This window comes from Asparagus officinalis, chromosome 4 (assembly GCF_001876935.1).
Source record: "Asparagus officinalis chromosome 4, Aspof.V1, whole genome shotgun sequence".
Lineage (NCBI taxonomy): Eukaryota > Viridiplantae > Streptophyta > Magnoliopsida > Asparagales > Asparagaceae > Asparagus > Asparagus officinalis.
The window spans coordinates 132,963,565-132,977,137 of record NC_033797.1 but is presented as its reverse complement, the minus strand read 5'-3'; the positions used below and the strand labels follow the sequence as shown (position 1 = coordinate 132,977,137).

The 13,573-nt window shown below is 34.9% G+C and overlaps 2 protein-coding genes across 2 annotated transcripts; both read right to left on the bottom strand.

Moving 5' to 3' along the window:
* LOC109839326 lies at positions 5,287–6,666 on the bottom strand. The gene has a single exon (XM_020407755.1). The coding sequence runs from the start codon at positions 6,664–6,666 to the stop codon at positions 5,287–5,289; it is 1,380 nt and encodes a 459-aa protein (XP_020263344.1).
* On the bottom strand, positions 6,666–7,844 carry LOC109839325. The gene has a single exon (XM_020407754.1). The coding sequence runs from the start codon at positions 7,842–7,844 to the stop codon at positions 6,666–6,668; it is 1,179 nt and encodes a 392-aa protein (XP_020263343.1).

Below are 13,573 nucleotides of genomic sequence, written 5' to 3'. Positions count from 1 at the left end.
AACTTATTATCAGTCGATTGATGGAGTTTATCAGTCAACTGATGAACTCGCCTGGAATTGTAAAAGTTTTTATTTTTACGATTGATAAACTATCAGTCGACTGATGAGTTTACCTGTCGACTGATGAGGTCTTTAGTCGACCGATGAGCTGTGAGTTGACTATAACGGTCAGTTCATCAGTCGACTAATAATGTTCATCAGTTGACTAATGGCTTTCCAACAGCTAGTTTTTCCAGATTTTTCATGTTTTTGTTTTTTGTCTTTTTTCTTGGTTTTCTCTTAATTTTGGGGCTTATTCTATGATCCTATATATACCACATTACCATAACTATTTTTACCTAACCAAGAGAATATTTTAAACAAGTTTAAGAGAGTTTCTAAAAGAGTTTACTTTTTGTTTAGCTTGTTTAAAGTTGTTTAAAGTCTTGTTCCAAAGTTTGGTTTTGTGAAGAGATTTTCACAAGAGCTAGAGGAGATCATCCTTGGTGTTTGAGCTTCATCTCAATCTCTTTCTCTCTCTCTTGTCATCATAGAGAAGTTTCCTTAAACTCAATTCTAGCTATTTATTATTTTGATTGTAATTTCCATAAGCTAGAGTTTACATTGAGTTTATATTTGATTTTCTCTTTGTTACACACACCCACTTGAACTTTTAGTATTTTTATACATAGTATTTAGGGTTATGAGATTGTAACATTGAGTTGGGCTTAATTGAGTTCTCACCTTATTTAGAGAATAAATTATTTGTATTTAAGCTTTTATTTGTGAGGTCATATTGTATTATACAAGTACACCAAGAGGAGTGTAGAGGTGAGAGACGTGGTCGGTCCCAAGAGGAGTGGCATCGGTAGTAAAACCTAGTGAGAGGTAGTAATTCCGAGCACTTGAGGGAGACACGCGAGAAGCCAACTTGAGGTGGTATTTGTGTAGTTGCATTGTGAGTTATTATGAACGTTGATCGGTGAGCGTTGAAAACCGATATTATGATGTGCAAACGTTTTCGGTTAGCGTTAAAAATCGGTTGTGATAGTGGATTCTCCCTGGGAGTGGGGAGCGGAGACGTATGTCGGAAGGACCGAACTCCGTGATTATTTCGTTTGTGTTTGCCTTGGCGTCTTTATCTTGTGCTCATTATATTGTTATATCGCCATTAGTTCATGTTTATTTCGCCCTTGTTTAATTCCATAAACTTGCTCATATCTCATTGAATATCATACTTGTAAGAGTTTATAATTAATAAGTTTTAAATTGGCATTAAATCAGATTAGATTAGCATTAACCCTATCCCCCCCCCCCCCCTAGGTTGTTTTCAGGTGGAGACGCCATAACGAGATAGATGAAAGTGAGGGTCATAGGGGCATCCAGTTGGAGTGTAGGTGCTTCGATTTGAAGTTCGAATGGAATAGAAGACACTAGCAGGAGAGACAAAGTTTCAAGACGACAATGATATATTTTCAATGGAGTTTGTGAATTAGATTTAAGGTGGAGATTGTTGGGATTGTGTTTTTGATTCTTTGTATAACTTCATAAGAATTAGATAGGGTTAGATATCTATCATGATTAGGAGATTGAGTCTCATCATGATTAGGAGTTTGAATCTTATTCTAATTAGGAAGTTAGGCTAGAGATAGGGTTTTGGTTTTATATATATTCTTCTATTGTTGGAGGAAAACTAAGCAGAGGAGAGAGAGCTAATATTCTTGTAATCTAGGGTTAGCAGAGGGCGTAGCCTGATTCAAGAATATTGTGCGAGAGGCGAGGGTTTCGTTGTCTTTATCCGTGCAAAAGATTATAACATTGTGAGAGGGTTTCACAGTCTTTGCCCATTCAAAAGATTGTAAGGAGGGGACTTTGGAGATAATATGAGAGTTGATTATGTATGTGAGGTTGAGAGATTGAGAGACGAGAGTTGAGTGGTTCATCTTGTAGTTCTCCATGATACATAGTGGATTTCTCGTATTGTTGCCTGTGGACGTAGGTCGAAATTGGTCGACCGAACCACGTAAATATCAGTGTTCTTTCTTCTTGATTGCGGTTGTTTTCTATCTTGTTGATTGTGGGTTAGCTTCCGAGTTGCGGAGATTGTAGTACGCGGGGGGACTAAAATTTACCAACATACAACACATATCAGGTTATAAACAATTATTTCTATATAAACCATAATGTACTTACAAGAGAAAACTCGATCAATATTGCTTTTCCCTTACGTAATTTCCCACTACTATGTACAAATATATAACTTTTTCTTCAAAAGATTGTACATAGTGTTGAATTCTGCTTGTGAAACTTTCACGGCAAGTCTATGGACCTTCATCCTCCAGTGTAGCCAAATTTCTGTTCTATACACAAGCAAAAAACAATTTGCCAAAAATTAGAGGTTAACAAATTGTTAAAAAGAAAAGGAATATAGAGAAATTTTTCTTATTATATTACCTTTGGCGCAAGAATAAGATGGGATCAAACTTTGTGCCTCTGAACATAACGATCACAAAGACTTTAGAGTTTTACACTCATTTTACCTTTAATGAGATGGATTTCATTAGCCATTAGATCTTCAAGTGAGATTCTTCTGCATGTGCTAAATCAATCCATTGATGTTGATTTATATAGGCATGATTGCAGGCTATAATAGGTAAGAAGTCCAATACAGGTTGGATTCATATGTATCTGTCAAAATGGATGATAAGGCTCAACTCAAGGAACAATATCTTTTCTTTAATTTATTTTCCATTTGATTTAGATACTAGGACATGCACTTTCAAATATGCATGAATAATAGATTTCTTCAAGATTTATTTTGGTAAAGAGAGAATGTCTTTCTAGACACGCATGGACGTATGCCCTATGTAAACAAGAGGGCCACAAAATATTCCTCCTCTGATTGAAGTGAAAATCTTTCAGCCAATTGGCTCTTACTTGGAGCTTTTTAATTTATGTTTTTCTTTTTAACATAATAAAAATATTTAGATGTAAGCAAACCAAAAGATAGTTTGCGCACTCTTTACTCCACCTCCAAAGAAAACATGATGGATGAAACAGTGATCTTTTTTTTTGGTCAATGAAAATTTTTATTCATTACCAATATATGGAAGTTATAATACATCAATGTCTATCTCAAGACTGGTTACAGAAACAGTCTTCAAAAACTAAAAATTCTCTACATAGTTCTTTATGTGCTGAGGTATATTATCATTCAAAATCCTTGTATATACATGTATCTTTATCAAGCTAAAGAGATGATCAGGCCTCTTAGTTGCTGTTGAAATATACGCAAGTTCCTCTCTTGCCAAATCATGTAGACTGAAGTAGATAATGCCATCCTTTTAAGCTTTATTTTGAAACTTTCCCCTCTCAAATTGTTCCCAAACCAGCTGATGATTTGATCCCACCTGCGTGATTTCCTTTTGAAGCATAGCCAATCCATAACTTGATTCCAAACACTAGCTGAATATTGGCATTCGAAAAAAAGGTGCTGACAGGTTTCAATCTGTCCTTCTCTTGAACATAGGGTGCACTGATTTGAGTTCAGAATTCTCATTTTGCAAAGTCTTTCTTGTGTTAGCAGCCTTGATAAGAATGCCAACCAGAGAATAAATGAATGTTTAGGTAGATTCCATCCACCCCAAACAGTCCTTGACCACGTAGCCAGGTTTGAGTACTGAAAAATTCTCCTACACAACACTAAGACTTTGATTTTATCATTAGCACAGCTATCCCTGATGACATTCTGGAGATTATTCACACTACCAAATTTATCAATCAGCAAATTCCTCACTCTTAGAAGCTGCTTCCACTGCCATGAATCATTCTTCCTTGGTTGGACTTGCCAGATAGAATGCTGTCTTAGATAGTGACCATGAATCCACTTAATCCAAAGAATATCCTTCTTGAGATGAATCATCCAAAGAAGTTTGGCCGCCATAGTATAATTCCAATGCACAACAGAGTATATTCCAAGACCCCCATGTTCAGTTTCCTGACATATAGAACCCCAGCTCACCAGATGAATTTCAGAGTATATTCCAAGACCCCCATGTTCAGTTTCCTGACATATAGAACCCCAGCTCACCAGATGAATTTTATGCCCCCACAAGAAATCTGAGCACATTTTATCTATTTTCTGAAGAACTTTGATAGGGAGTATGTAGTTACTGGTCTAGTAGTTTTGTATTCCCATAATCACTGTTTTAATCAATTGTAACCTGCCAGCATACGAGAGGGGTCTTCTCTTGAGCTAATTATTAAATTGGTCTGAAATCTTATTAATAAGGGGAGAGCAGTCCATCCAAGAGAGTCTTTTAGCTATCAGGGGTAGTCCCAGATATTTCAAAGGCAGAGTACCCTCAGTGAAGTTGAGAAGATTGCAGATTTGGTTCTTCAGATTATCATCTACTCCACTCATGAATATGGAACATTTGGATGGGTTAGCTTCAAGGCCAGATGTTTTACTGAATTCAGCTAGACAATCCTTTAGTCTTGATATTATATTCATATCAGCTCTGCCAAAAAGAAGAAGATCATCCGCAAAAGCTAGATGAGTTATTTTTAGTCTTGAACACTTAGGATGAAACCTGTAGAGCCTGTCCCCCTTGAGAGTGTTTAATTTCCTAGACAGATATTCCATTCCAATAACAAACAAATAAGGTGATAAGGGATCTCCCTGCCTCAACCCCCTAGCACCTTGGAAATACCCATGAGGAGTACCATTTATAGATATGGAAAATTTTGGGGTAGAGATGCACTCCATAATCCAGGAAATCATGTTGTCTGGGAATCTTAAACCTTTCAGCATGTTATTGATGAACACCCAACTAATTGTATCAAAAGCCTTCCTCAAATCAATATTTAATATGGCGCTAGGGGAATTGTTTTTCCTACCATAATGCTTAACAATCTCATGTGCTAAAAGGATATTGCTTGATATAAGCCTACCCTTCACAAAAGCACTCTGAGCATCACTTATCAGATATCCCACTACCTTTTGAATTCTGGATGCAATGATTTTGGTTATGATTTTATACACACAATTGCAGCAAGATATAGGTCTAAAATCTGCAGCATGTTGAGGATTATGAATCTTAGGTATCAAAGTAATAGAAGTGGAGTTGAAGGTACCAAGCAGTTTTCCTGATTTGAAAAATTCTTCGACTGCAGAGAAAAGTTCTTCACTGATAATACTCCAAGATGCTTTGAAGAAGAGGGCACTGAAACCATCTGGGCCTGGACTTTTATCATTTGCCATAGAAAAGACAGCTTGTTTAATCTCATCCCTTGTAACTGGAGAGCTCAGCTCATGACTTTGATCAGAAGATAGAAGAGGGCCATTTGCAATAACCATTGGATCAGGATGAACTGTTTGAATTGAAGTCCCCAATAATTTTTGTAATAATCCACAATTTCAGTAACAATATCAGCACTGTCAGTGATCCTAATCCCATTCTCTGTATAAAGAGATATAATTCTGTTTTGATGCCTTTTCTTTTTCATGATGGAATGGAAGAATTTAGTACCTTTATCCCCATCTAGACACCAATCAATGTTTGCTTTCTGCTTGTAAAAAGATGATTCACAGTCCAGAAGCCTTTCATATTTTTTGATACAATCTTTTTCTCTTCTTATCAGATCAGGATTGAAAAGATCCCCAGACAGTAGCCCTTGAACTTCAGTTAAGCTATTTTTTGCTCTAAGAACTTGCTCACTAATATTCATATAGTGCTTCTTATTTAGATCTTTAAGAGCAGTCTTTAGCATTTTGAGCTTGGAATGGAAACTGTACATTTTAAAACCATCTATGTTTTGTTCCCAAATAGCTTTGACTGTAGACATGAAGTCAGGATGCTTTACCCACATGTTGAAGAATTTGAATGGCCTCTTACCAGTTATAATATCATCTTCAATGGTTAGAAGAGCAGGAGAGTGATCAGAACAGCTAGGTAGTAGATATTCAACTTGGCTTGTTGTATATAGATGAATCCAGTCTTCATTTACTAAGCATCTGTCTAATCTGGACCAAATTCTTGTATCTGCATTTTGCTTATTGTTCCAAGTGAAGTAGCATCCAGTAGATTTCAAATGAAGAAGGTGACTGGAAATGATAAAGTTTTGAAAATCCTCAATATCAGATTCTGATACAGATACACCTCCTATCTTCTCATCATAACTAGTAATCGCATTGAAGTCCCCTCCAATAACCCAGGGACCAGTAACATTATTTTTAAAAGTCAAAAGATCACTCCAAAGAATTCTCCTGCTTGTCATTTGATTGTGGGCATAAACAATAGTACAAAAAGTCAAAAGATCACTCCAAAGAATTCTCCTGCTTGTCATTTGATTGTGGGCATAAACAATAGTACATAAGCTGGAGAATTTACCATCTCTGGATTCTATCCAACAGGTAATGTATTGGTCTGTTAAGATTGTATCTTGCATTGTAAGAATATCACTATCCCACAGTAACCAAATCCTTCCATTACCAGCTTCATGAACATTACAAATCCACTTCCAGTCTTTTGTTATTTTCATAGTCAAACTTTGAAGTTTACTACCAGGAATTTTAGTTTCCAGAAGACCCAACAATGAGAGATTGTAATCTTGAATAAACTGTCTCACTATCTTGTGTTTAGAGGATTTATTAAATCCTCTTATGTTCCAAATAGCAATGTGCATTAAAAAGAGCTCCCACCCCTGTCAACACATGAGGGATTATCCAAAGAAGAGAAAAGGGATAACTGAATACCTGGGTTAGCAGGTTTGATTATAGAAACTCTTCTTGTAATTTTTGCCCTGCTTATACTGGAAAAACCAGTTGCATTAACACTTGGTGTAGCTTGATGAGATTGCAAATCATTTATTGCATTTATCCCATATTCTACTGCTTTTCCAGTCCCAGTTTCATTCACCTGAATAGCAAAAACTGTCTGTGCATGTTTTTGTGCACGTTTTCCAGTTAACAAAGCTTTCTGATTTGGGGAATCAAAAGGACTTTCTGCTTTTCCTTCCTGAGCACTAGTGCCAATATTGGCATCAGAATCTTGTTGAGTAAAGTTGTTTCCTGTAACAATAAGCTCAGGATTGACTTCCTCCTGTACAGTCTGTTTAGCTACTGGAACCCACATTTTCTTTGTTTTGATTCTTCTACATTGCTCATTATCATGGCCAATTTTACAGCATATTGTACACCATTTAGGCTTATACTCATATATGACTGGTTGAACATAGCTAGATCCATCAGGCCCTTTGATTGTCAACTGGTCTGGCAGAGAATCATTTAAAGGTAATTTCACCTCTATTAAAACTCTTGCATAGCTAAGTCTCTGTCTAGTTGCAGTTAGCTTGTCAGTTGAAATAGGCTTTCCAATAAGACTAGCAACTTTACTAATTCCTGTAGAGCTCCGGAGATTTAGTCTTAAGTTTGGTAATTGTATCCACATAGGATAGTAGAAATCTTGCATTCTATCCAAATCTGTTTCAATATTCCAAGGTTTTAGCATAAGAGGCCGAGATCCAAAGAACCAGGGTCCTGCTTCAAGAATATCTCTCATTGATTTCTCTGAATGAAAATCAAAAAGGAAGAGTCCCTGCTTGATTAAGGAAACCTTCGGTATAGAAATAGATCCCCATAACTTGCTAACATAGGATTCCATTGATTTAAACTTGACATTTAATCCTATGACATGTCCAATTAGGGCATTTCCCCATAAATTTTCTCCTTCCTTCCATTCTTCATCAGAAAATGAGACTGTGTTAGCATTATACGATGGCAAATAGTTTAGAGATAGTCCATTTCCTGCTTTTCTATTATCAGTAAACAAGCTAGCAAAAGTTTTATTTGTTACTGATTCCATCTTTTCCACATTTTCCTCATTTTTCTGTATTTTTTCCTAGCCATTCTCTTCTGATTTTTCATTAGAATTTACAGGATTTTTATCAACATTCCTATTTGATTCATCAGTTTCTGAGGAAACAATATCCTCAGTCCTGATCTCAACTGGATTCCTCTTATCCGCAGTATTCACAGGATCAGAACCAGAGAATCTTGTAGGAGATGTAGAAATTTTCTGAATCAAATTTGAATCAGGAGAAAGTACCTCAAATTCAACATCATCCGCCCATGAAACTTTGGAACTGCTGGCTCTATCTCCTGAATTGAGAATACGAGGAGCTTGAGCTCTATTCAACTGGAAAGAATTCACCACTTGCTGAGAAGCCATTAGATCCTTAGATCGAAGTAGATCCTCCATTAATACCTTCTTCTTTTCCCCATTCGGACTAGTCGAGCCCATTGCAATAATATCAACATCATCATCATCTTCATCAAAACTCATATCAAATTGATCACCAGATTCAGCCTGATTAGAATTGGATGCTCTCAATCCTATATTAAAAAGACTTTTACCGCTCCTCTTCTTCTTCTTCGCCATGAAAACAAGGCAGGGGCGCAAGTTAGCAAGATTTAGATCTCTCGCTAACTTGCACCATCAGACTCCCGCCCAAATTAGCATAACCATATATTCCTTGCTTGCTATAAAAGAATTGGATGCTCTCAAGCAGTGATCATTTGTATCTATATCTATATTTATTTATATCTATATCTATATCTATACTTTTTATAAAAGAGAATATCTATGTCAAAACTTTTGATTTTCTTTTTTACCCTTTCAATTTTTGATAATTCATAATTATTATACCATTATCTATAAAACTAATGATCCATAACCTCTTATTAACTATGCACCTTCATTTTCCAAAAATATTTGGTCATTCACTAGAATATGTTAACAATTTATAATTATAACAAAATTTATAAAATATATTATAATTTATTATAAAGAATTACTAGTTATAGTAAAATAGTAATAATAATTACTTAATAAATTATTGTACATAATTACAATTATTAATGATATTATAAATAAAGTTATATAATATTAAAAATTATTGTCATTATTTAATAAATGTTATAATAAAATATTGGAAAAAATGTGTCAATGCCCCAAAAACAAAGACCTCATGTGGCACAGCCCCATGAAGTTTTTCCCATGTGCTTTAAACCCCAAAAGACCCAATAATTTGTGATCAAGCCCTTCTTCACACTCTCCCAAAAATTAACTCAAACAAATTTCGTAAATACCCTCTCCCCTTTTCTTCTTCTTCTTGTCTGTGCATTTCTCCTCGTACTCTCCCCTAACTGCTCATTTCACTTCTTCTTCTCTCCTCCTCCTCTCCCCTAACCCTCTCTTCCTCTCTCTCTCTCTCTCTCTCTCTCTCTCTCTCTCTCTCTCCCCCCTTCTTCCTCTTCTTGCACCCCCCACCTCGACTTTTTTGGACTTTTGGCATATATTACCCCCGAGGGAGATTATTCAATAAATCCAAGGGTAGAAGAATCTGGGAAATTCATCTAGGATCTCTCTATCAAAATTAGATTACACGATTCCAAACCGTAATATCATAAGGACTCTATGTTTAACTAACCGCAAAAAAAAGCATCCTTATTATTATTTTTGGGATAATTGCACATAGAACCCATGTAGTATCTTGATTTTAACCTTATTACCCCAGTAATTAAATTTTCGTAGACATTAACTCATGAATTAAAAATCTTGACTATTTTATCCTGAGTTAAAATTTGATAAATTGATATTACCTTTAGGTGAAACGAGTGAGTCCATTCGAGGATAAATATCCAATACTTTTCATTTGGGGGTTTATCTGCCAAAATCAAACTACAACAAATTCCAAAGCGCAACATTATATTGGGTTCTATCATGGATAATAGATCCTTGTTTGATATATATTCTTTTTCCATGCAGGGAAGCCAAAATGGACAGAGCTGGTGGGGGTGAAGGCCTTAGAGGCAAAGAAGATAATTTTGAAAGAGAATCCAAACATAAATGAGGTTTTGTATATTTGGTGTGATTGGAAGAGGATCATGGATTGCTGTTGTAACCGTGTGTGGCTCTTTGTTGATAACTTATCTACTTCTCTCTTATACTCTTATACTCTCTCTTATACTCTTATACTCTCTTATTTATACTTTCTAATCCTTTCATCAAATGGCTTCCGGATCTGATTATGAAGAGCAAAACATATCTCCCAATCCTGAAATGAGTCCTCCTACTGGGTCTACTCCTATCGAAATTAATCCCGAATCCGGTGGCGACGAATCTACACCAAGAGCTCCTAAAAGGCCAAGATCCGATGTGTGGAATTTTTACGAGAAGATCGACGTCACCAAGGATGAACACGGTAGGATCCTCACTCAGAAGGCTAAGTGTGCATTGTGCGGCAAGATTTTTCAAGCTCATCATAAGAGCGGCACCAACCACCTCAAACGCCATTTAGATAAACACAACAAAGGCCAGACCCCTCAATGTGATATCCGACAATCTATGATTTTTCAATCCTCCTCTTCTGGTAGTCTCGGTAGTTGGAACTATGACGCTGCCAGAGCCAGGAAATGCGTAATCAGGTTTATCATTCTTAAAAACCTTCCTTTTAAATTAGTAGAAGATGATGAATTTGAAGATATGTTTAGAGATGGTTTTTATCCTGCATTTAAAAAATTTTCTCGTCAAACCTGCCAACGTGATATTTTAAAATATTATCAGCAGGAACAAGGAAAAATAATTTCAAAAGAGTTGTTTCTTTTATTGCAATAGAAGAGTCACATACTGGTATTAATGTTGCAAATTTAATAATTGAAGAACTTATGAAATTAGAAATTTCAGAAAGAATATTTTCTCTTTCACTAGATAATGCAAGTAATAACAATATAGCTGTTGATTTTACCAGATCAACTTTATCATTGCCATGTCATGGTGATCTTTTTCATATTAGGTGTATCTGCATATTTTAAATTTAATTGTTCAAAGTGTATTTACTGAAATTAAACCCATGATAGAAAAAGTTAGAACAGTTGCTTACATGCATAATGCTTCTGAACAAAGACTTAAAAAATAAAAACAATTTTGTAAAAGAAAAAATGTAAAGCCCAGACTAATTCCAAAAGATGTTGACCATAGGTGGAATTCCACCTATGCAATGTTAAGTGTAGCAATAGAATATAAAGACATTATAACTGATTTTATAAACTATTATGCTTCTAGTTCTAGTTCTGGTAGCACTTATGGCATAACTGAAGATGAATGGACAGTTATATGTAATTTAAATAAAATATTACAAGTTTTTTATGATCCTATAATGTTATTATCTGGCTGTTATTATCCAACCATTACTTTAGCTGCTTTACAAATTTTAAATATTCAAAAAAAATTTGGGAAATATCGTATGGATGAGACTTTTGGATCTATGATTTTTCAAATGGAGAGCAAATTTAATAAGTACTTTAGGCCTATTCCTCATATTTTTGGTTTGGGGGTTCTTATTGATCCATGCTTGAAGGATATTGGCCTTCGAAGTTTGTTACAATCCTTGTATGGTAATCAAATTATAGACTTAGATGATGGAACCACCCTTATTGCTACTACTCATCATTTAGCTAATAGAAATTATTTTCAAACCTTATATGATGAGTATGCAGCTAGACATGGTGTAGCTACACAACAGTCTACAGCTTCGGTTTCTTCGAGCTCATCCCGAGGTAAAAGTGTAAGTTTTGATAGGTATGTAATGGTAGCTGAGCTAACTGGTGGATCTGGACTTGGATCGTCATCATTGGAGGTTTCTGAAATAGATGACTATTTATCTGCTTCTTTAGTTAAATGTTTAGGAAATGCTTTAGATATTTTGTAATGGTGGAAAGTATATGGATCAGTTTCATATCCTATACTTTCCACTATGGTTCGTGACTTATTAACAGTGCAGGTTTCGACGGTAGCTTCGGAATCCGCCTTCAACACAACAGGACGTTTGATCGACGACCACAAGACATGATTAGATCCGTACACTGTACAAGCGGTAATGTGCTTACAAGATTGGTGGAGGTACGAGAAGCGAACACAAGACATCGATCGGATGGCTGGAATTGAAGATAAATTTGAAGAATTGGGACTAGCAGATAGATATAAAGAAGATAAATTTGAAGAATTGGGACTAGCAGATAGATATAAAGAATAAATTGTAATTTTTATATCTTAGGCCTTAGCTTAAAAGGAATAAATTGTAATTTTTATATCTTAGGCCTTAGCTTAAAATTTGTAAAGAATTATTTTGGAAATAGTTTCAAATGATAGTGATATAGGTGAGTAGGTGCCAACCTAGTTGGGATTTACTTATCTATTGTGATGCAATTAATTCCAAAATAAATTTGTACTTGTAATTTGTAAATGATTTATTAATTATTAATAAAGAATTTGTTTTTATCATTTTTTTATTTGTAATTTATATCATTTTAAGTGATTAATAAAATTATTGTTTTTTATTATTTTTCTTGTCTTTTTTTATAATTTAAAATTTAAATAAAATCTAAAAAATAAAAAAATAAAATAAAAAAATGAGAAAATATCCGGCCCGGCCCGGAATCTAAAAAATAAAAAAATAAAATAATAAAATAAGAAAATATCCGGCCGGGCCCGGGCCCGGATTTCCGGGTAGGGCCGGGCCGGGCCGGCCCGGATGGACAGGCCTACTAGTGGGTAATGAAAGAGGAGGAGGAGGACAATGAAGAATCTGAGACATGTGTCGTTTGTCGAGATGATCTAGTGGGTAATGAAAGAGGAGGAGGAGGACAATGAAGAATCTGAGACATGTGTCGTTTGTCGAGATGATTGTGAGGTGGATGAGTTGGCTTGCAGGTTAAAATAATTTTAGTTAGGCAAAAAAACCGAGGTCTGCAATCTTTACTCCACCTTCAAAGGAAACATGATGGATGAAACAGTGATCATTTGTATCTATATCTATATTTATTTATATCTATACTTTTTATAAAAGAGAATATCTATGTCAAAACTTTTGATTTCCTTTTTTACCCTTTCAATTTTTGATAATTCATAATTATTATACTATTATCTATAAAACTAATGATCCATAACCTCTTATTAACTATGCACCTTCATTTTCCAAAAATATTTGGTCATTTACTAGAATATGTTAACAATTTATAATTATAACAAAATTTATAAAATATATTATAATTTATTATAAAGAATTACTAGTTATAGTAAAATAGTAATAATAATTACTTAATAAATTATTGTACATAATTACAATTATTAACGATATTATAAAAAAAGTTATATAATATTAAAAATTATTGTCATTATTTAATAAATGTTATAATAAAATATTGGAAAAAATGTGTCAATGCCCTAAAAACAAAGACCTCGTGTGGCCCAGCCCCATGAAGTTTTTCCCATGTGCTTTAAACCCCAAAAGACCCAATAATTTATGATCAAGCCCTTTTTCACACTCTCTCAAAAATTAACTCAAACAAATTTCTAAAATACCCTCTCCCCTTTTCTTCTTCTTCTTGTCTGTGCATTTCTCCTCGTACTCTCCCCTAACAGCTCATTTCACTTCTTCTTCTCTCCTCCTCCTCTCCCCTAACCCTATCTTCCTCCTCTCTCTCTCTCTCTCTCTCTCTCTCTCTCTCTCTCTCTCTCTCTCTCTCTTTCTT